The sequence below is a fragment of the Dermochelys coriacea genome, chromosome 12 (genome assembly GCF_009764565.3).
Source record: "Dermochelys coriacea isolate rDerCor1 chromosome 12, rDerCor1.pri.v4, whole genome shotgun sequence".
In the NCBI taxonomy this organism is placed as follows: domain Eukaryota; kingdom Metazoa; phylum Chordata; order Testudines; family Dermochelyidae; genus Dermochelys; species Dermochelys coriacea.
The window spans coordinates 37,998,597-38,019,561 of NC_050079.1; the positions used below are offsets into that span (position 1 = coordinate 37,998,597).

Below are 20,965 nucleotides of genomic sequence, written 5' to 3' on the forward strand. Positions count from 1 at the left end.
GAGGGGATATTGGGATGGAGGCGGGGGGGCTGGGGCTGGTGAGGGGTGCGGGGGCTGGCGAGGGGGCTGTGAGGGGAGTATTGGGATGGAGATGGGGAGGCTGGGGTTGGTGAGGGGGTACAAGGGGCTGTGAGGGGATATTGGGATGGAGGCGGGGGGGCTGGAGCTGGTGGGGGGGTACAAGGGGCTGTGAGGGGATATTGGGATGGAGGCGGGGGGGCTGGGGCTGGTGGGGGGTGCGGGGGCTGGCGAGGGGGCTGTGAGGGGAGTATTGGGATGGAGGCGGGGGGCTGGGGCTGGTGAGGGGGCACGGGGGGGCTGGCGAGGGGGCTGTGAGGGGATATTGGGATGGAGGCGGGGGGCTGGGGCTGGTGAGGGGGCACGGGGGGGCTGGCGAGGGGGCTGTGAGGGGAGTATTGGGATGGAGCCGGGGGGGCTGGGGGAGGGTGGTGCTCGTGACGGCGCACCGTGGGGGAAGGGCTGTGGCCGCTGAGCTCGTAGGGCAGCCTTGGGCCGAGCTCCCCACGTGACGCCCGGGGCGCGGCGCAGGCCCGGGGCTACCCGGGGGGGGGCGGTTTGTTACTCAGGCCGCACGTGAGGGGCGGGGCCGGCCTGGCCTTCGCGGCTGAGCACCGCCGCGCCCCCTCTGTCGCGCGCACGCGCAGGCTCCCCCCCCACCCCGGCTCCGCCACACTCAAGATGGCGACGGGGGCAGGCGCGGGGCCCCGCCCCCTGTGACGCGCGGGTGGTCGAGGCAGGGGCGGAGCGGCGCAGGCAGTAGCCGCTGGAGCCGGGCCGGGCTGGGCCGAGCCGAGCCGAGCCGCGCCGCCGCCGCCGCCGCCATGCCTTCCGAGAAGAGCTTCAAGCAGCGCCGCACCTTCGGTGAGGACCGGGCCGCGGGGGGCCGGCAGAGGGGCCCGGGTACCTGCGGTGCCCGCTTCCTCAGCCCAGCCGGGGGGGGTGTGTGTGTGTGTGTGTGTGTGTGTGTGTGTGTGTGGTGGGGGGGTGTAATTGTACCGGCCTCAGCGCCCCCTCCCCCACTAAAGGGGGGACCCCCGCTCTCTCAGGAGCGGTCCCCCCCGGCCCGCCCCTGGCCGGCATCGCTGCGGGGCCCGGCCGCGGTGGGGAGCTGCCCGCCCGGGGCGGCCGGGCCCCGGTGTGGTGTTGAAGTGAAGGAACCGCGTCATCCGCCTGGCCGCTCGTTGCTCCCACCCCCGCCCCGACCTGCTGTCACTTCTCTCCCCTGAGCCCTGCCGGGGGGCGCAGGATTCAAGCGCTGGTGACTCACAGCCTAAGCTTTGCTTTCAGAGGAGCAGCCCTGTTAGTCTGTATTCGCAAAAAGAACAGGAGGACTTGTGGCACCTTAGAGACGAACATTTATTAGAGCATAAGCTTTCGTGAGCTACAATTTTCCACCAAATGCATCCGATGAAGTGAGCTGTAGCTCACGAAAGCTTATGCTCTAATGAATTTGTTAGTCTCTAAGGTGCCACAAGTCCTCCTTTTCTTTTTATTAAAACGGTGGGCACTGCAGCCGGCATTGGAAGCTTGGCTTTAAAATGTCCCTTCCTCCTCCCCCCCTCCCCCTTTTTTTTTTTTTTTTAAAGCAGGGACAAGATTAGAGGCTGTCTGTTGTTGTTATACTTCTGTCTCAGCTGGTTTCCCTGCTTGCTCGAGTGGAACAAGAACCATAGCTTGGCCTTGCTGCCACACTGCAGAAAATGAAAGCAAAGGTTATAGTGTGGTTTGTTTTCATTTCCTATGGTGTGGTACTTGTTCCACATCAGCAGGCAGGGGAACCTGTCTGTGGGTTGGCAAGCATGGTAGCAACAGGACTACGCTTTCAACTGGAACGGGAACCTGAAAGATATCGGTTAAAGGAGTTTTGTGGCATGGTGGTGTTGAGACTTGTATCACAAAAGACTGAAACGTACCGCAGAATTCGATTCTTGGGCTGATGATGTTACGTGTCCACATAATCCATTATTGACTGCAGAACTCCCAGGTGCCAGAAAACCCCTCTTCATTGTATGCCTGGAATTAGGCATGTAACCCCTTCCTGTCAGGGTTGAGCATCTAACTTCTGCTGTGCTGTTGACATGAGAATTAAATTCCACTTTCAGTTTTTATTCTAACATGTGGAAATAATTCTCCACTTAGAAGTCTGTAAGATGACTAAAATGCATTCCTTGCATCCCTGTTTAGTTCTTCAAAGCATAAAATATCCTGTTTAATGTTGGCTGGGGAAACTACATTAGTCTCTTTCAGTAAGCACAGGTTTAAAGCACAGTTTGCTAGAATTGTGCCAACATGCTTCCAGGAGTCAAAAAGATTGAAGGGGCTGCATTCTTTTATCTGTTCATAGAGATCAGGGAGGAGGACTGGAATACCATCTCCTTTTTATTGCTCCTGCAGCCTCCATTTTCTTAAAACAACAAGAATTGGCAGCACAGCCTATTCCACTTGAAGTGCAAAGTTTTCTATGCAAAATAAAATTGATGGAAATAATTGGTCCAGATTCTTCCCGCATCTGTCTCTGGGTTGGAGTCTAACTATACTCAGCAGCCCCTCCACCAGTCACTCCCTTATATTCTAGCTAGTGCATGTACTGATGTTGCTAGCAAATTTTACTAATCTAATCTGTCCTTTCTTCTGGAGCAGGGGTGGGCAAACTTCTTGGCCCAAGGGCCACATCAGGGTGAAAAACTGTATGAAGGGCTGGGTAGAGAAGGCTGTGCCCCTCAAATAGCCTGGCCCCTGCCCCCTCCCACTTCCCACCCCCCTCAGAACCTCCGACCCAGCCACTGCCCAGGCAGAGCAAGCTGCGTTGCCTGTGTAGCAGCAGGGGAGGGGCCCGGGGCTAGCCTCCTCGGCCAGGAGCTCAAGGGCTGGGCAGGATGGTCCCATGGGCCGGATATGGCCTATGAGCTGTAGCTTGCCCACCTCTGTTTTGGAGCCTCAAATACCAACATCAGCTTCCCTACAAAAGCTGTTTTCTTTCCCCTCCCCCCATTCCTATCAACAGCTTCAGTCCCAACTATTAAGTTCAGCTAGGATGGCAGCCAATTAGTTGCTACTACAACTAATGCGGTCAGAGTACAGCTTTTATGTGTAACTTACTGGGGCCTAATTTTGAATATGCCATACACAGTAAATCTGAGAGATTTGTCTGGCTACCATTTTGTGCTGCTTCTACTCCACCCTGTTAGTCCTAGAATCAGCAAAATTCTCATGTCTAAACTCAACTCTTTCAACAGAAAAGTTACTAAAACCAAGTTTATTTGGTTGGTTGAGGATTACTGTTCCTTCTCTTCTCTCTTCCCCCCCCAAAACAGTCCTATTTCTAATAAATTTAAGATTGGATATTGCTTAATAGCATACTTTTCTGTCCTCAGACATGGTAATGGTGGACCCTAAGGACTGTGGGTAGTGTTTATCTGGAACTCAGTGAATTAGAACTGGTCTCTACTGAAAGTTAATTTTGGTATTAGGGGTCTTGAGCACTAGAAAGTTTGTAATAAAGATCTTAAGTTTTGGGAAGTCATTAATTCCCACATATCACTGCAGATCTGCTCTTTAGAAGCTTTAGTTTTGCTTAATTGTCAGACTAATTTAATTTTAAAATCATGAGTCACATGTGCTGCATGTCATTACTAATCACATAGAAAGCTTGCATGTAATTTGTTGGATGCATGAGATCTTAGCAGTAGCCAAAGGATAGCTGTGAAAAGCAGCTGATTGAATGAGAGGCCAAGTAATCAGTCCTTACCTTAGAATAAAAGGTAATGGGCTGGGTTGATGGGAGGGGAAGAATGGTCAGCAACACCCCTGAAAATCTGTTCTTATTACAGGAGTCTACTAATGTGTCTAGGCTGTACTGTAGCATTTAGTCCTTTTTCTGCAAGAGGTATTTATAGAGGGACATGGCCCATAAAGCAGAGAGAAGTGGAGATAAAGACTGAATTTGGACTTGCCATGAAGACCTGGTGTAAGCAGGCATAACTGCCTTCAAAGTAATTGTATCAGTTTACACCAGGTCTGACTTCTGTTTTGCCCAGTGTGTTAAGTCTGTGCTACTAATACCTCCCTTTAAAAGGAAACTGGCATGGGTAAATACTGAACAAACCAGAGTGTAGAAGAATAGCACCATCAGCATGGGTGACGTGGTATGCAATTTAATAGAAAATTGCTAACTAATTCAGATGTACAGTGTTAAGCGGACATTGATCGAAGAGCTAGGACTACATGCCAGTCTAGCCAGCAACTCCCTCTTCAGGAACACAAGATTAAACCTAGGATAGTGTCATGTTAAGTTTCCTAAACAGGAATATAGGATAATGGATATCAGGAATGAATGCGGCAAATTCATGTGATTAAATGTCCTTTGCTTTAGTGGGCATCGCATTCTGCATTAACACAGTATAGAGTTCTCAGTCAAAATGAGTTTAGTAATCATTCTGGTCACAGAACAGTCATCCCTGATTGGAGAGTTGGTATTTATTGTTGCTTTATTTTAGACAATTGCCTTGACTGAACTGGTTCTTTCCTGTGAGTAACTTCTTTACCTCACGTTTTTGAATAGCAAAAAGCCTACTAACAAGTAAGAGCCCAAGGAAATAGCATACCTTGTATCCCTGAGGCTTAGAACAAAACCTATGTAGTGTGTATCTGAGCATTTAGATGGGCAATATTTTTTCCTCCCACAGAGCAAAGAGTAGAAGATGTGCGACTGATTCGAGATCAGCATCCAACAAAAATGCCAGTAAGTGATTAATATCTTTCCCTTTCTTACCACAGAAGGGAAGAAAGGTCAAAATGTATTAGGAATTCTCTGGGTCTGTAGGAGTAAAACATTATTCTTTTCAGGGGTGGCCTGGTCTTAAGGAAATAATCCTCAGACTGGCAACCAATGACCAATGTGCTAGCTGGTGGCTGCTGCTAATCAGGTGAAATATGGGCTACTTGCGTGTATGGTATAATGCGACTTGTAACAGAACCACAATCCAGTGAGAATCCTAGATGCAAAAACTGAAGACCTGTCTTTTTAATAGAAGAGTACTCAGTTACTCCTGTCAAAAGTGTAACCCTAAACAAGGGCTAAGTTACGCTTTGATTTGAATTACATCTAAGGATCCATGCTGCCAAAAATATGCCAACTCCTGTCTTCTTAAAAAAAAAAACAAAAAACCCTTCTATTTAGAGCCTTCTGAGGCCTGGTGGGAGTGCTTCTGCTGAAAGCCTGGCTCCTGCGCCACCCACTTGCGCTCTCCCTACACAAGAAAGGTGACCCATAGCTGGGAGCATCTGTTAGCCACAGGTCCTGCCAACTCCACCTCACTTTGGCTGAGGGGACCAATCTGCTTCTCAAAACTAGACTTGTCTTTATTTTTTGACTCTTACTGCTATAGATGCAGCTCCATCAGTGGTGGGAGAGCTACCGTGTTCTCTAGATTTGCTCAGTAGTAACTCGGGCAAGTCCAGGCTACCATGTCCTCCTGACTAGGCTAGTGTATGGGTGGTGAATTCAGAGTTCCATTGTATGGGCAGCCTTGATCTTGCCTTTTCAACTGCAAAGCCAAAAAAAAAAAGCCACCTAGTTTAAAATCAAAAGGAAGCTATTCCAGTAAGGATAATGTGGTGCTAATTTTTCTTCATAATTTTACCATTCTTTGCATGGAAATTGCCTTTCCTCCCTGTCGTGGTGTAAAATGATCTTTAGGGAGTATTAGTAGAGTGAGGGAGGCACTTCGTTTCTCTGAAAGCAACAGCGGTAATTATGGGATAACTTAATTTGAGGTCTTTGCTCTCATTTGTTTCCCAGTGCTGAAAATTGATGACATAGCCAGTTGAAGTTCCTCTACAAAGTGTCTGGTTTAAAAAAAAAAAATACACCAAAACACACTTTCCACTGTTCTTGCACTTCATTAGAAAGTAGCCCAGAAGACTGTTATACAACAGAGTTGGTTTGCCACTTAAAATAGAAACCGAAATAGCTTGTGTGGACTATTCCTGCACTGCATTGATTTCTCTATAACCAAACCAGTTCCATTCTTCTTTCTGATTGAGCAAAGGTCCTCTGTGCCACTAGAGGAGACTAATTTTATAATACCCATGTTTAAACTTTTGAACAGAGTAGAAGGAACATATTATTTACAATTAGGCTGTGGTGGAACTGCCACAACTAAAGTAAAACAGCTACTTACCACCACAGTTGTTCAGTATGTTCTACTCTTGAATGTAGAATTATTTAAAAAAAAAAAAAAGCAGAAACAAGCCTCTACACCGCCTTATAACTGCTACTTTGAACCTTTTTCCTTCCAGGTGATTATTGAAAGGTACAAGGGTGAGAAGCAGCTTCCAGTTCTGGATAAAACTAAGTTCCTGGTACCAGATCATGTCAACATGAGCGAACTAATAAAAATTATCAGGTATGTTAAGGGTTGAGTAAATGTTGGATCAAAATATAGTCAGAGTTCAGTGTTAATCTGCTAGCTAGTGAATGCTTTGGATGACTATGGTAAGACAATGTCCTCAAGCTCGCCCCCTTGTGGCACAGCAGGGCCTTGTGGGCCTGCTGCCCTCTGTCTCCCTTTTTGGGTCTTTCAGGGACTTATTCAAACCCAGGGATTGAGGATAAGATGGGATCTTATTAACTCTTTTTTTTACAGAATACAACCCCTCTCTTCACCAATTTAGCCCCTGAAGTCTAACCCTTCAGCCCTGGGGTTAATGCCAACAAGTATGTTCTCTCAATTTCAGGGGTCCCTAGCATGTCTCCTGGCACTGGATTAGCATGCAGAATAAAGTCAAGCATATCTGATAAGGCATCTACAGCTCTCCCCGTGGAGGGTTACAATTCAGGCCAGCTGTAGCCCTCAGTCAGCTTCTCCTCAGTTAGCCTCTTTTTACTTACTGCTTTCATATGTCCACATAGCAAGGTTAACAGGTCAAAATTGTCATCCTCCTTCTAGAGTCTTGGATAGGTAGCTTTTCTCTCTAGCAGTACTTCCCTCCAACTGACCACTGGTAGCCTTTTATCAAGCCTAGGCACTCATTAGTTAATTAACTGCCTAGGTGATGTTAGTTAACTGCTTACAGGTGTGCTGAGATGGCTGGTTCCAGTGGTGTTGTCAAGGAGAAAGGTGGGGAAACAGAGTTTATCCATTTCATACTTGAGGGAAATGGAGTTTAGGTTAGTTTACCCACTAATTTTTTTCCCACTACATTTCTGGCTTGTTCTTGAATTCTGTAATGAGCAGACTGGGCCCTGGCTCCACTTTAAGGGGGCCAGCCACCTGTGACACCCTTTAAACTACAGTTTTTTGTACCAATATAACTATCAGTTAGGGGTGTAACTTTTTTATCCAAATTGCTATACCAATACAACTGCTGGTGGAGGTGCAGTTTTACCAATATGGTTTCCCTTTCACATTTGAGAATATAGCTATACTGCTGTAAAGCATCTCTCTACCACTATAGCTGCATCCCGACTAGGGGGCCAAAGCACTTTTAAGTATGTTGGGTCTAACTATAAAGCAGTGCAACTTGTGTGTGGACAAGCCCTAACTGAAAATGTTGAATCCCATAATACAGATTCATAAACTGTGGTGCTTTGATATCCATGCTTCTTACTGAGACTGTGGCTGAGTACTGTAATGCTTTTGCTTTGTGTTGCTTCAGAGGAAAGTCAAAGGGGAAGTTGGGGGGGAGGGGAAAGAAAGAAAGAGAAAGAAAAAACCTTAATATGTTACTGTATCATAATGGCATTACTGTGCAGCAGAGGAGATCCATGTACAGTTCCCTATCTTGGTGTGAGCAGGGAATATTTGATTAGAGGGTAGTAAGTAGTCATCAGTGTTCAGTATCATTCACCATTTTGAGTCTAGTTTGTTGCTTCACTAATGTTCTAAAGCAGCAGTTCTCAAGCCTTAGCAACCTGAGGACCCCCATCTTAAAAATTTTGAGGGTCCCCCAAGCTCCCTCGCTCAGCCCCCAGCCCCACCCCACCTCTTCCCGTCTCCTGCTCCCTCCGTCGTTTGCTCTACCCCATCCTCACTCACTTTCACCAGGCTGGGGCAGGGGGTTGGGGTGCAGGAGGAGGTGTAGGCTGTGGGAGGGTGTTCGGGTGCAGGGGGGTGAGGTGTGGACTCTGGGACGGAGTTTGGGTGCAGGGGGGTGAGGTGCAGACTCTGGGAGGGACTCTGGGGTGAGGTGCAGGCTCTGGAAGGAAGTTTGAGTGCGGGCTCTGGGATGGGGCAGGGGATTGGGTTGGGGTGCAGGCTCTGGCTGGGCGGTGCTTACCTCAGGCGGCTCCCGAAAATGACCGGCACATCTCTCTGGCAGCAGCTTCTAGGCGGGGGGTGGAAGTGGAGGTCACCGCGCACTGCCCCTACCTGCCGGCACTGCCCCCGCAGCTCCCATGGACCACAGTTCCCAGCTAATGGGAGCTGCAGAGTCGGCGCTTGGGCAATGCATGGAGACCTCCTGGTCTCTCTCTGCCCCCCCCCACCCCTGTGGTGTGCCATCCTCTTCCAGGAATGGCACAGAGCCAAGGCAGCCAGGGAGCCTGCCTTAGCCCAGGTGTGCCACCGGACTTTTAGCACCTAAAACCTTCCAGTTTGGCTTCAGTAGCCTCCAGGAGATAGAGGGACAGGGAGGAGTTGATCAGTGGGGCCTGTGAAGCTCCTGGAGTGCTCTCGGTGACCTCTGGGGTCTGTGGATCCCAGTCTGAGGAACACTGTTCTAAAGAATAGAGTGGCTGTTTCTCTGGCTGAACTGTATATGTGAGCTACTTCTTTTAGAGTGGTCTTTGGGACAAATACTGAAATAGAGACCCTCCCCATATGGCACTGTAAAAATCCCCCTTATGGGATTGTTACTGTCATAGCCTAATCCAGATTCTTACATAAGAACTACTAAACATGGAAACTGACCTCAGAATTAGGGTCCCAAAGTATTTTGGAGCAGTTTGAAAGACTTTTTAAATTAAGATCCTACTTTAGCAGTAGACACACTGGACAACTTAATCCAAATTAACTAATCTATTTTACATTCACACCTAAAGTGTATCAAATCCATGTGTGGATTCAGAATTAAGGTGGCTTTAATTTGGTTTCTCTTATCTTAATTCCATTCGGAAGTGAATTAAACCAATATAGAAGTGAATTAAGAGAAACCAAATTAACTTCTATATTGGTTTACTTTAATTCAATTTGGAAGTGAATTAAGCGAAAACAAATTAAAGCCACCTTAATTCTAGATAAGAGCATCCACACATGGATTTAAGGCTGTTTAACTAATCCATTTTAAATTCATACAAAATTAATTTAGATTAATATTCCTGTGACCCTGAGTAGACAAGGCCTTAGCTGAAAGGCCTTCCTACTACTCAGTCTTTTTGTCCATTTTCGTGCTGGACTTCAATGTCCATTATTAACTTTGTGCAATTGGTCTTGGTCTTACCTATGCACTTTTGCATATACCAAACTGGAGCTACTCTGCGGGAATGTCCTCTTGTGCTGTCCATTGGCTATTACATTCAGTAAACCTTTTGTACCCTGAGTGGTTAGAATTTGAGCTCAAGGTGGCTCTTCTACTCTGCTGTAGCTAAAAGAGTAAAGGAATCTTCTATTGAAAGATCTGCAGCTGGTAGAGCCAAAAGCAGAGTTGGCAGGAAGCAGCTCTGTCCCCAACGACTTAGGGTGGTAGAACGAGTATTTATGTGCTGCTGCGTGCTTTGGAAGGCAGTCTGACTACTCTGCTCTATACTCAGGCAGGAACAGAATGACAACGCATTAATTCCTTTTCAAGCTCCCCATTTCTCCTCACTTTAATCCTGCATGTATCTGCTCCAGTGCAGAAGGCTGTGTACTCCAAAGCCTAGAGTCTTAAGAATAAGCATGTTTCTCTTGCTTCAGTCCTCATGTTTATGGGCAAAGTTATGGGGGTTTTTTCTACAGAAAATTGTAATGCATGTCATGGCAGAAGTGTGGGAGAAAACAAGGATATGTCACAAAGTTGGGAGGAGCTGGAGAGTGAGCTAACCCCACAGCAGTGGTTCCTGTTCCACAAGGCTGAGCTTGGCTCCCCACTCCAAGCATTGCAGTGGAGGCAGAGGGCCAAATTTGACTGGCACTGGAGAGCTGGATGCACCAAACCTGAGCAGCGCTGCAACCATGTATGAAAGATTGCAACACCTGGAGGCCACAGAAGCTGCAGGGAACACAGACTTATTCAAATTCACAATGATCATGAACGCTGATCTTTGTTCCAAAAGCTTAGCCTTACTGGTGGTCCCACAGAAGGCTATCTGGGCCCCTCCTCTGTAACCTTGTAAAGGCCAACTTGTTTAAAAATGTCAGGGTGTTTTCCAGGGAATATGAAATGAAAAGCTTCTCAAGTTAGGCTGAGCCTGGATTCTCCAGGTGCTTGTAAAAGACATAATTCCATCCTTCATTCTTTCAGTGTCATAGAATATCAGAGTTGGAAGGGACCTCAGGAGGTCATCTAGTCCAACCCCCTGCTCAAAGCAGGATCAATCCTCAATATTTGCCCCAGATCCCTAAATGGTCCCCTCAAGGATTGAACTCACAACACTGGGTTTAGTAGGCCAATGCTCAAACCACTGAGCTATCCTTCCATAACCTAGCTTTTCACTTCCACAGCTTTGAAGGCTCTAGGACCTGACTTTTCCAAACTCTGCATGCAGATAAACGGTTCTAATCTCATCTAATCTCAAAAGTTACCTGATTTAAGTAAATGAGCAATTTCTATACTTTTGGATTTTTACCAACTATAATAAGAACCTCTGGCAACTGCTCTCAGCACTCTTGACAATCAGTAAAAATATACTAAACAGATCTTCAGTTCCCCCTATCAAATGGGACAACAAATACAATAGAAGCTAACAGTACACAATCCCAGGGGGTTTACCTCATCAGCTCTCCGAAAACACCTGTCTCCCCACAGGCAAGGGGCAAGGTGGGCCTTAGCATGCACATTGAAGACATGATAAGGAAGTGAATTCCAAAGGTCTAGGGCTCTAATGAAGAACACCCTGCCAGCTACCCATGGGGGTTCAGGTGATGTCATTGGGTGAATCTGGGCCTCAGTTTCATACGGTTACAGTAAGAGGTTCCTTAACTAAACCTAAATGCAAAAGTCTTTTGGGCCTTGTCTATATAGGAACTTTTTTGTGGTTCTACCGGTATACTTATAGTTATTCTGTAACCTTTATGCAGACACTTCCGAGTGTCAGACTGCCTCTTTTCAGTTTAGTTTAAATCCCTTCCTAAGTGACAAGTGAAGCTGAAAATGGCATTTTTATACTGGAATAAGTGTCTACACAGGCAGGTTTGTAGCAGTATAACTATGTTGTTTTAACCCCACTGGTGTACCTGGCAAACTTTCCCATGTAGGCCTTGTACAAGACACTATGGGCAGGTCTACACTAGGGCAGGGATCAACACTCTGAGATCAATTCACTGGCAGTATATTTAGCCGGTCTAGTAAAGACCCACCAAATCGACTGCAGATCGCTCTCCAGTTGATCCCTGTACTCTACTCCCGATGAGAAGAGTAAGGTAAGTTGACAGGAGATTTTTCTCCCGTCGACCCCGCTGTAGCTCAACCTAAGGTATGTCAACTCCAACTACATTATTCACATAGCTGGAGTTGCATAGTGTAGGTCGACTTACCACGGTAGTGTAGACATAGCCTCAGCCTCTATTTCAGGGCTCGTCTACATGGTTAGTACGAAACAGCTTGGGTGTAAGTTGTCTGGCACACTAACAGTGCTGGCATGCACTGACTGTTTCTGGCATGCCTGATGTAGTGCTGCTTACAGGGCTAAGTTAATGCTCACTAGGAAATTTTTCTGCACGCCAGTAGGTCTGCAAGGACCGTTAGTGTTACTTCTGTGGGAATTCTGCACCAAAAAATAAAAAATTCTGCACACAATATTTGAAAATGCAATATGCAGAATTTGTCAAAATAACAATCTAATGCAAGGTACAATTATTTTGGTGATTTATTTCAAAACATCTGTCAGCAAGTATGTCTAACAATACAGACAAAAAAGATTCTGGTAATTTTTTTTGATTGCTTACTAGGCATATTAATAGAGAACTTAATGTAATTCATTTAAATTACAATGCAGAACTGTATTTCCTGTCAGAAGCAGTGCAGAGGCTTCAGGGAGTTGAGTACCGGAAGAGCTGAGTGAGGGGGAGGGAGCCTAGGAGTGAACCTGGAGGGTGTTGGGTGTGGGTAGGTGGTTTGCACTGGGCATAGAATTTTGTATTTTCCTGCATAAAATGCATTTTGTTTAAGTGCTGCAGTTCTGCCTTTTGCCCAGCAGAGGCCTCTGTGGCACCAGAACAGCAGCATATGAACCCAGCTGGCTGTTCTGGCACCACAGAGGTGTCTGATGGGTAAAAGGCCGAACTGCAGCACTTCATAGCAAAACGTGTTTTATGAGGGAAAATACAAAATTATGGAGGACAGATGAATTCTGTGCGTCTGGATGCACAGAATTCCCCCAGGAGTATAGTGTGCACCAGCACATCACTCACTAATGCAGCTTGTGGACAAGCCACAAATGAGCGTTCATTAGATGATACTGGGGTAACACAAAGTTCCATTGCCATAGCACTTTCCTCCTCTTTCTTTGTTTAACAGACGACGCCTGCAGCTGAACTCCACTCAGGCTTTCTTCTTACTGGTGAATGGACACAGCATGGTGAGCGTGTCAACCCCCATATCAGAAGTGTATGAAAGCGAAAAGGATGAAGATGGATTCCTGTACATGGTATATGCCTCTCAGGAAACTTTTGGAGTGCAGTCTTCCGTGTAATCCATTCAAGTGGCTTCTAGCCTAGGATTTTGGTTTTACCTTCTACCCCCCATCCCTACCCCAGGAAAAAGAAAGGGATGTCACCTACTTCTCAGTACCTTAGCATAGTCTTGCTTTAGCAGGTGTCCTCCTCTTACCTTGCCTTGTTTGTGAATATTAAACAGCTGAGTGCCAGTACAGACAAGCATAGATCTAGCTTTGGAAACCTGCTGTCATATTTCACATAAGCACACTTAAGTCTCCGGACTTCCTGAATGGAACCATACCTTGCACATTCAGATTGCCAATACAAGAAACACTTGACTATCTTCAGTGACACAGGAACTGGCACCAGGTTCCTGTAGTGAACAAAAGTGTTTGTGACATCTTTCTGTTAATTCCTCATGCTGTTCCTAGAAAGTGCTCCTTTTCATGGAAAAGGTTCCTTTTCCAATCATGGAGCAAACATGTTGGGGTCTAAAGTACAAGTTTGTGCATATTAAAACTTTAGTCTAACTATGGAATCATTTGCCTTAGTATTTGCAGAAAGTGAGGACAAGTGGTGGTGGGGGAATAGTTTCATAGTACTGCTACTGCATAAGATAAGATGCCAGATTCCTGGACATTATTCATACCAAATGCCATAGTTTTACTCTAATTGTAGCAAGTCTGTATTTTAAGATGATTCCAGGGTAGCTCCTGGACAGTTAACATTAAGAGAAACTTTAATCTGTTAAGAATCTTCACTGCTTTCTGGTTTCACTGACACACATGGCTGCTCCATGTGAGCTAACTTTCAGTGGATAGACCCTCCTACTCTGAGGGGCTGCTTTTCCAGAAAATAATGGGGTTTTTTTGGTTAAAAGAAATTACTTCCATAACCATGCCTGAGTGATAGATGCAGCCCCTAAAAATGGGTAATGCCCCCATATTGATCTTGGTCTTTAAAATCTTAGTTTTACTCCATGCACTATTCTGCCTAATTTGTTTTTGATTATTGCTCCCTATATTCAGCAAAGCAGCTGTACATGAACTCTTCAGGGCTGAAAGTCAAACTGCTTTGTTTATACACAATTCTACTGAAAACGTTGGATTCATACATGAATCTAAATTGTCTCAGTCACTTGTTCATGTCATAACTGATGGGGCAAGTGCTTTATAAAATCATTTCACATTCAGGAATTGATGTTTTAAAGTTCTGAGGTACAACTGTCACTGAAGCTTCCTGCCCACTGCCTGGAGTTTAAAAATTTGGTGTTACTAGTATCATGAATAGGGATGCATCCTATGCAGAGGGTTCCAAGTAGGATCAGTGTCCTGCCTTTAGAGTTGTAAAGTTAAGTATTGCAGACTAAGATTTACCCTTGTGTATCATGTGTATGAATTAATTAAATCTGTTAGTGGAAGTTAACTTACTAACAGGGAGTAGGGGAGGAGAGAAGCAATATTACTGCATCTTGGCACTCTGTACAACATCAAGGTGTACAATTTGTACCTACAGCTTTCTGCATGCATCTTGTTCACAATTCTTATTTAAGTTTTAAATGTTCATTGTTTTTTACTTAATGTAAACTTTAAAAGCAGCTTGTCTTATGTTTTTTTTTTTTGTGTAAAACCATCCTGTTAACTCATGACAGCCATTCTTGTAATTACGGTGTGATCAATATGACTGATTTCTGTACAAATGTTGCTTTTTTTTTTAAAATTAATACAGTGCTACGACATGACTCAGTCACAGCTTGAGTGATAATTTAGACTGCTTTCTTCTCATTTTAATGCAATAGCCATTCCTAGAGAAGGGCAGACAAATGTGTCAAGGGCCACCATATAATTTCAGTACCCAGAGCTGAATGATAGGTTTCTCTGTTAGTAGATCTGAGTGTGGATTAGCAATCTATGGATGATGCTTAGGACCCTGAACAACTATATTAAAATTACTCTGTAGAATGGAGGCGCCCTGTCACAGAAGAAAGGGAGAAGTTAGAAATACAGGAGGCTTGTGGGGGGCCATCATAAGGCAATCCCATTGCAATTTAGTTGTTAGTAGGGAAGGATGCATTGTTTCCCATAGCAAAGACAAATGAACTACCCACACAAAACCATACTAATAAAATAGCTTGAATATTTTCTGCACAGAAAACAGCTGTTCCCATTTTATCCAAGATTTTACTTAACTTCCCTCAATCTAGCTTTTTATCCCAAGGCTAACTTGTTATATTCTGCAACATGAGTTACTGTTTAGCTTTTTTTCTGAGTTTACAGTAACAAGTAAGTTTAAAGAAATCTCATGTTTTTAATTTGGGGTTAGATTCTACACCACTTCATCAGTAGCCCCTACTGACCTTACTGGGACTATGACTAGTAAGGTACTACAACAGGCATAAGGGTGGCAGAATAAAGCCCTTCAGTGATTTAATAAACGATTCAGAAACAATTGCATGTATTGAGACTTAACTAGGGTTTCAAAGGAATGGATCTAGCAGGAAAGCAACGAGCAGACAGCACTTTGTGTAGCTTAGAGTACAAAATGCCATTCTTCCAAAACAGTATTTTAATACTGGCTTTAAGGGCTAAGGCTGTGTTCAGCAGTTCCTCTTGGAACTTCCACCCGTGAAGACCAGACATGTAATTCTCTAAGTCACAGCGCGGTCCTAGTTTATAAACACTGCAGAACCCCCTGCTCACTAACCCAACAGTCAGTCTTCTGAAATGAGGTCCAGGAGTGAAGTGTCAAGTTGTGGACAGCAGTACCTTGCAGAGTAACCTCAGTTGTGCTTGACTCATGCAAAGTCCCTCAAATTTTAAATATTGGAGAATAGCAGTTGCATAGAGACACAAACAATGTAAGGTCTATCTGATTCATTGGCAGATGAGTAAAGTTAAGACTGAGGGTGGCTTTAACTGTAAAGTTGTTCTGAATTAATTTCTAAGATAGTTCTCAACTTACGTTGGGAGAAAACTAAAAGGGATAAAGCCTTTTAAAAGCACTTAAGGACTTGGACATTTTTTTTATTTTCCATACATTAAATTTACTTAGATAAAAACGTTCTAAAAATGTACAATTTTACCTTTAACAAAGTATAATAAAACATAAAAATTCCAATACCAGAATACTTGACATTTACAATTCAAAATCAAATTAGCTGAATATTAAATATTTACAAAACTATTTTAAAAATATTTATAAAGTTACATGCACAATTGACTGAAGTAAGGGAAATGGCTCAAATTGGAGTAGGAGTTTCCTTTATTCCTAGTGGAAAATTATATCCAAGAGAAATTATTAAACTATACTTCAAAACATAGGATTTGCTTTGTTTCTGTACCAAAGCATCTTTTACTTGTGTAAGACCTTAAATAGTCCCAAGGGTTTGTTATGTAGTTCCTTAGTATTGTAGTAACTTACCTTTGGCCTCAATCAGCAATATTGTTTTCCAGAATCTTGCAAGTGGTAAGTACATTTACTTCCAACAAAACAGGACCCACTGGATTTACAAAGGAATTCTAGACCACTCTCAGAATCCATGGCTGTAAGTGTTCTATAGGAGTGATGCCATTATGAAACTGCAAGAACTAATCTATTTTCATTTGGGGGAGTGAGATTAGTGTGGCTTCTCTGCCAAATACCATAAACCAAATTTTAGTGTCTGTACTAACAAGCAGTAAATGGTCTGAAACTCAAACTGAGGTAAGTGGTTGGTTTATACTATTTGAGGAAGTCCTTCATCTATTTTCTGGCTGAATTTTTACTGGTCATGTTTAATACAGTTTAGGAAGTTTCACATAACATGAAACCTGATATGACTGTAGGTAAAGTTACTCTGAAATCCTATTAATACCTGCTTCCTGATATGAATCTTCCTTGTTGACACTCCTAACAAATGTTAATGACACAAATATACTAACCTCTAATGCTTAATTTCAAATTGGACTGCTACTGTCAGGAGTTTGTTGGTAATTCTGGTTTCTTTCTCCTCCTAACACTTCCATCACCACTACTTTAAAATCAGACTATTGTGAAATTGCACTATATATTCCCTCTGGTAAGGAAGCTTAAAGTTATGACCCTCTTCCACATTCTCATAGTGCAGAGAATGACAAGGAGTTTGTCCCTCTTTCGCATTTTAAAAAAAGTCTCAGGTATCCTATAGTGCAATCTAGTTTATAAACTAGATATTCTTACACTGCCAGGGCAAAGATTTGAGTAAAAAGCTTATTCTGTGTCTATTTTCCATATTTGGACATACAGAAATGGTAGTATGAGCTGGTTCTTTCAGTCACTCTAGACAAACTAATTTGAGAGGAAAGATGGACTTGTGCCTTTTAAAATGGATTATATAATTAAAGTGCTCTGTTTCGGCTCACCAACTTTGGTTGTTCTTGGTACAAACTGAACAGATTATGCTAGCAAATCAGCAGCCATAATTCAGGTTGATGATTTAGGGAAAGCAGTATAAACAATACTTGCTCTTCAAACATTTCTACATTAAACTCCACTTCCTTCAATTTACTCAGGCTCTTCTGAGTTTGAATTTGAATTCGGACTTAAAAGGTAATTTTAAAAGATAATCAAGTACACATTAATCAGCCTAGGAACTAACAGCCTTAACTTTACATAAAGGAAACATTCTTGAAGACAAGAATTCTGAATGCAGGAATGAAAACATTTTTGAAGAAGCTAACTGGATAAAAGTTCAGTTTAATAATCCTTGTTACCCTTTTAATTTGCAGTGAATATTAGACAAGACTATACTTCCCAGCCTTACCCATGAAACAAAATGCAACTGGTATAGAAAACAATTTTTTTTTGTTTTTTGCTAGTTTGAGAGGGCTTTTAATCCTTGCATGTGTGTTGAAATAGTTTAAATACAGTTCAATTTTAAAATATTCTTTTGTTTAAAAAAAAGTGAAAAAAGGTGAAAGTTTGGCTTTCAGCACATGTTCCAGGCTACTGGAGAGACCACCAAAATCCTGTAGTAAACATTTTAAGTGAAAACTGCAAGTCCCCTTAACATACCATATGACAGCTTTTTTTGTACTATTGTTTCAAGCTCATTAAGGCGAAGTAAATTGCATTGTCAGTTCTCATCACGGTAGTGTTGCAGATTTGAAAGTTGCTCATGAGACCATTATATGTAACCACCTCAAAATACAGGCATAGCAAACAATTGTTTCAACACTGTCTATAAATACTGTGTAGTGTGAACGGAGCTGAGGATACAGAAGTATGGCGTTTCTTCATTGCATAGAAATAAGAAACAACAGAAATCTTGTTATCTTAAGAAATCTTTTTGAAAAACCAAATGTTACACAACTTCAGGCTTTGGTTTCTATAAGCCAAAAAACTGTATGACCTCCAAATTAAAACTGGGACAAGTTTGGTGTCTTGCCATCACATGTTACAATGCCTCTTTATCAATACTAATTCATCATATTGTCCTGGCCTGTTGTTGCTTTTGGGTGAGGCTGACAGTTTTGAGAAAACGGAACTGAAAGATGTCCCAGACGTTTAACTTCTAACACTTGCCATTAAAATCTTGACTGACAATTTATTGCATTAGCTACTTAAACTAACACTTCAGTAGCCAACGCCAGATCTACCCTGAGGAGCTTTGCGCACACATAAAAAGTGTCTTGCACTGGTACGGCTTCCTTGCTTTCAAATCAGAGCAAGATGCACCAATACAAGAGCTATTTATTCTGGCATAGCACATCTACCCTTCAGGTTTGCACTGGTATAGCTATACAGGTGTAAAAAAAATCCCACAAGGTAAACAAGGCCTCAGATATTAAAGTTGCATACTCTAATCTGGAAAACAAGAATCACTTTAAATTTCAGGCCTTTTTTTTTTTTTTTTTTAAAAAGGCCACACCCATTGCAGCCTGTGAAATTCCTTGGGCAAGACAGGACAAGACCTTTTCAATTCAGCAACATGAGTTTTGTTTGGCTTCCGCCTAACTCTTAAACTTGCCAACTCAAAATTATGTATGCTAGGTAGTTAACACCAAAATTAGTAATCTGAGTCTACTGCCACAAAGGACGCCGACAGTAAATCCTTAAAAGTCTTTAAAATAATGTTTACTACCCCTTTACATGTTTGAATTCCTCCCCTCTGATTCCTGTAGCAAAAGCCCTGGGGTACGAGTCAGTGTTTCATTACATAAAGTAAAGCAACAGCTTGCTAACTCTGCTGCCAGAGTTTATTTTTAGGATGGTTTAAAATTCATTTACAAAAGCAGAGTAGTAAGGTTTCTGTGAAAGAGACCTATATACAGTAACAGGACTTAAAAGGTGTTTCATGTATTACATAAAAAACCCTCTCTTTTATGAAGCCTTTATGGCCCTGGAGTCTCTGGGACTTGGACCCTTGGAAAATTAAGTTCCTTTCACTGCTGGTAACCCACTTCTATGTAGTAATAATGGTGACAGTGAGAGTAAGGTTGTTTCCAGAAGGAACTGAAACTGCCATGTGTGTTCTTTTGGAAGGGAAAGGAGAGAATTATTTAAGATTTTTGTTGTGTAGTAAATCGCATAGCCTGCTGGTGCCAATGTTTAAAGGTTGGAACTTCTTTGCCTCTTGCACTGGTCTCGGAGTGACACTGTCTGCTAAAAGTGCAGAAGCCTGAATAGTTTTACATTCTTCCGTAGTGCAATCCTTAAAAATCCCAGAGATTAGTGCCTGATTACTTTTGAAAAAAAGCAGCCATTTTACCTAGCCCAGGGTTTCAAAGGCTAGCTGGCACACAGTCGCTCATACCTTCAACCTCCAGCTCTCGTTTCAGATCACATTGTAGTAGCTGCCCTGGAGTTATCCTTTTCATTGTAGAAGGTCCAAAGATGGCAACATTCTTCAGCAGAAGTGTGTAGGGTGGTTGTTTTTTTTGCATTTGCAACAGAAAATGTAGTTGGCCAACTTCACCTGCCATCCACTGCGCATCAATCGCATGATCCGTATTAGGCAAGTTCCAACTCCAAGATCTAAGCTTGAATTTTGGCGATCAAAAATGGGTTTGATGCATCCCTAAGCTAGATTTTCTACCTGTCTAGTAAAGTAAAGCACCTTTGGATTAAAAAACACATTAAAACTTAACAGCAATGGACTTCTCAGTTTTGTATTTAAAATTCCTTATCTCCATGGCTTACAGTGTTCTCTTGGCAGAGAAAGTTATCAGTCTGTGGAGTCAAGACTTTCAGCTGGAGGGGCATATTTCAGCCTAAAAGTACCTGTAGAAGAGGGAAAGAGGGGGAAAGGAAGTCAACAATGCAAACCTTTTTTTAGCAGTTCTCTCTCTCAGCATTTTAAATATCTGCTTCTTACAGATTATGCAACAGCATTATAAAATGCTATAATTAAAAAAAATGGATTTTTTAAAATGTAAATTAAATACTTTTCTTTTAAAAATAAACCCATTTAAAATTGATTATAAAATAACCTATGTTAAGGCCTAAATTTAGTATAATCTATAAAATTATTTAAAAATAAATACCAAATAATGCACTACATTTTTGCTACCTTTGGGCAGGTTTACACTAGAAGTGCTACATCAGTGCAGTTGTGCCACTGTAGCGTGTCTGGTGAAGATGCTCTATGCTGACTGGAGAACGCTCTCCCCTCGGCATAATTACTCCACTTCCGCGAAAGACGGAAGCTATGTTGGTGGGAAATCATCTCCTGCCAACATAGCGCCAGCATGGACAGCGCTTAGGTCGCCGTAACTTGCGTTGCTAAGGGGGATCTTTTTCACACCCGTCAAAGACGTAAGTTAGATCGACTTAAGCGGTGTTCTAGACCTGCCCTAAGTTTTACAGAAAGTCAAGCCACTGAACTGATGGAAGTTACTGGCTAAGCAACAACCTGGTTCTAGGTGAAGTGCTAAGCCACCTTTTGACAGCAGTCGCCTCAGGCACAGAGAGAATATTTGCATTCATTTCAGTTTATTCAACTAGTTAAGTTCAGTAACTTGTTCATTCAAAGTTAAGAGAGGGACTGAGAACTGAAAAAGCAGGAAAACTTGTTTTCCTCTTCCAATGTGAGTAAAAACTAGGTGTGAGAGGATGACATCTACTGGTTCTAAAATCTTGAAGACATCATGACCAGAAGTAATCAGATACTACTACTTGTTAAAAAAAAA

At 43.2% G+C, this 20,965-nt stretch overlaps 2 protein-coding genes across 3 annotated transcripts in view; one reads left to right on the forward strand and one right to left on the reverse strand.

The window, feature by feature from the left end:
- The first annotated feature begins 658 nt into the window (after positions 1–658).
- MAP1LC3B (microtubule associated protein 1 light chain 3 beta) lies at positions 659–18,680 on the forward strand. Its single transcript, XM_038368333.2, has 4 exons — positions 659–882; positions 4,707–4,762; positions 6,322–6,428; positions 12,679–18,680. The coding sequence occupies exons 1-4, from the start codon at positions 843–845 to the stop codon at positions 12,851–12,853; spliced, it is 378 nt and encodes a 125-aa protein (XP_038224261.1). The 5' UTR covers positions 659–842; the 3' UTR covers positions 12,854–18,680.
- ZCCHC14 (zinc finger CCHC-type containing 14) overlaps positions 15,809–20,965 on the reverse strand; it is a 97,042-nt gene continuing 91,885 nt past the window's right edge. For both annotated transcript variants that reach the window (XM_043494891.1, XM_038368332.2), the window contains exon 13: positions 15,809–20,057. In XM_043494891.1, coding sequence (XP_043350826.1) covers positions 20,002–20,057 — 56 coding nt within the window. In that variant the 3' untranslated portion in view covers positions 15,809–20,001. The remainder of the gene's footprint in view (positions 20,058–20,965) is intronic.

Excerpts from the sequence above, each read along its gene's own strand:
- MAP1LC3B (XM_038368333.2), top strand. The coding sequence starts at position 843 with ATGCCTTCCGAGAAGAGCTTCAAGCAGCGCCGCACCTTCG. Across the intron at positions 4,763-6,321 it reads AGCATCCAACAAAAATGCCA|GTGATTATTGAAAGGTACAA; the intron begins GTAAGTGATTAA and ends TTTTCCTTCCAG. Across the intron at positions 6,429-12,678 it reads GAACTAATAAAAATTATCAG|ACGACGCCTGCAGCTGAACT; the intron begins GTATGTTAAGGG and ends TTTGTTTAACAG.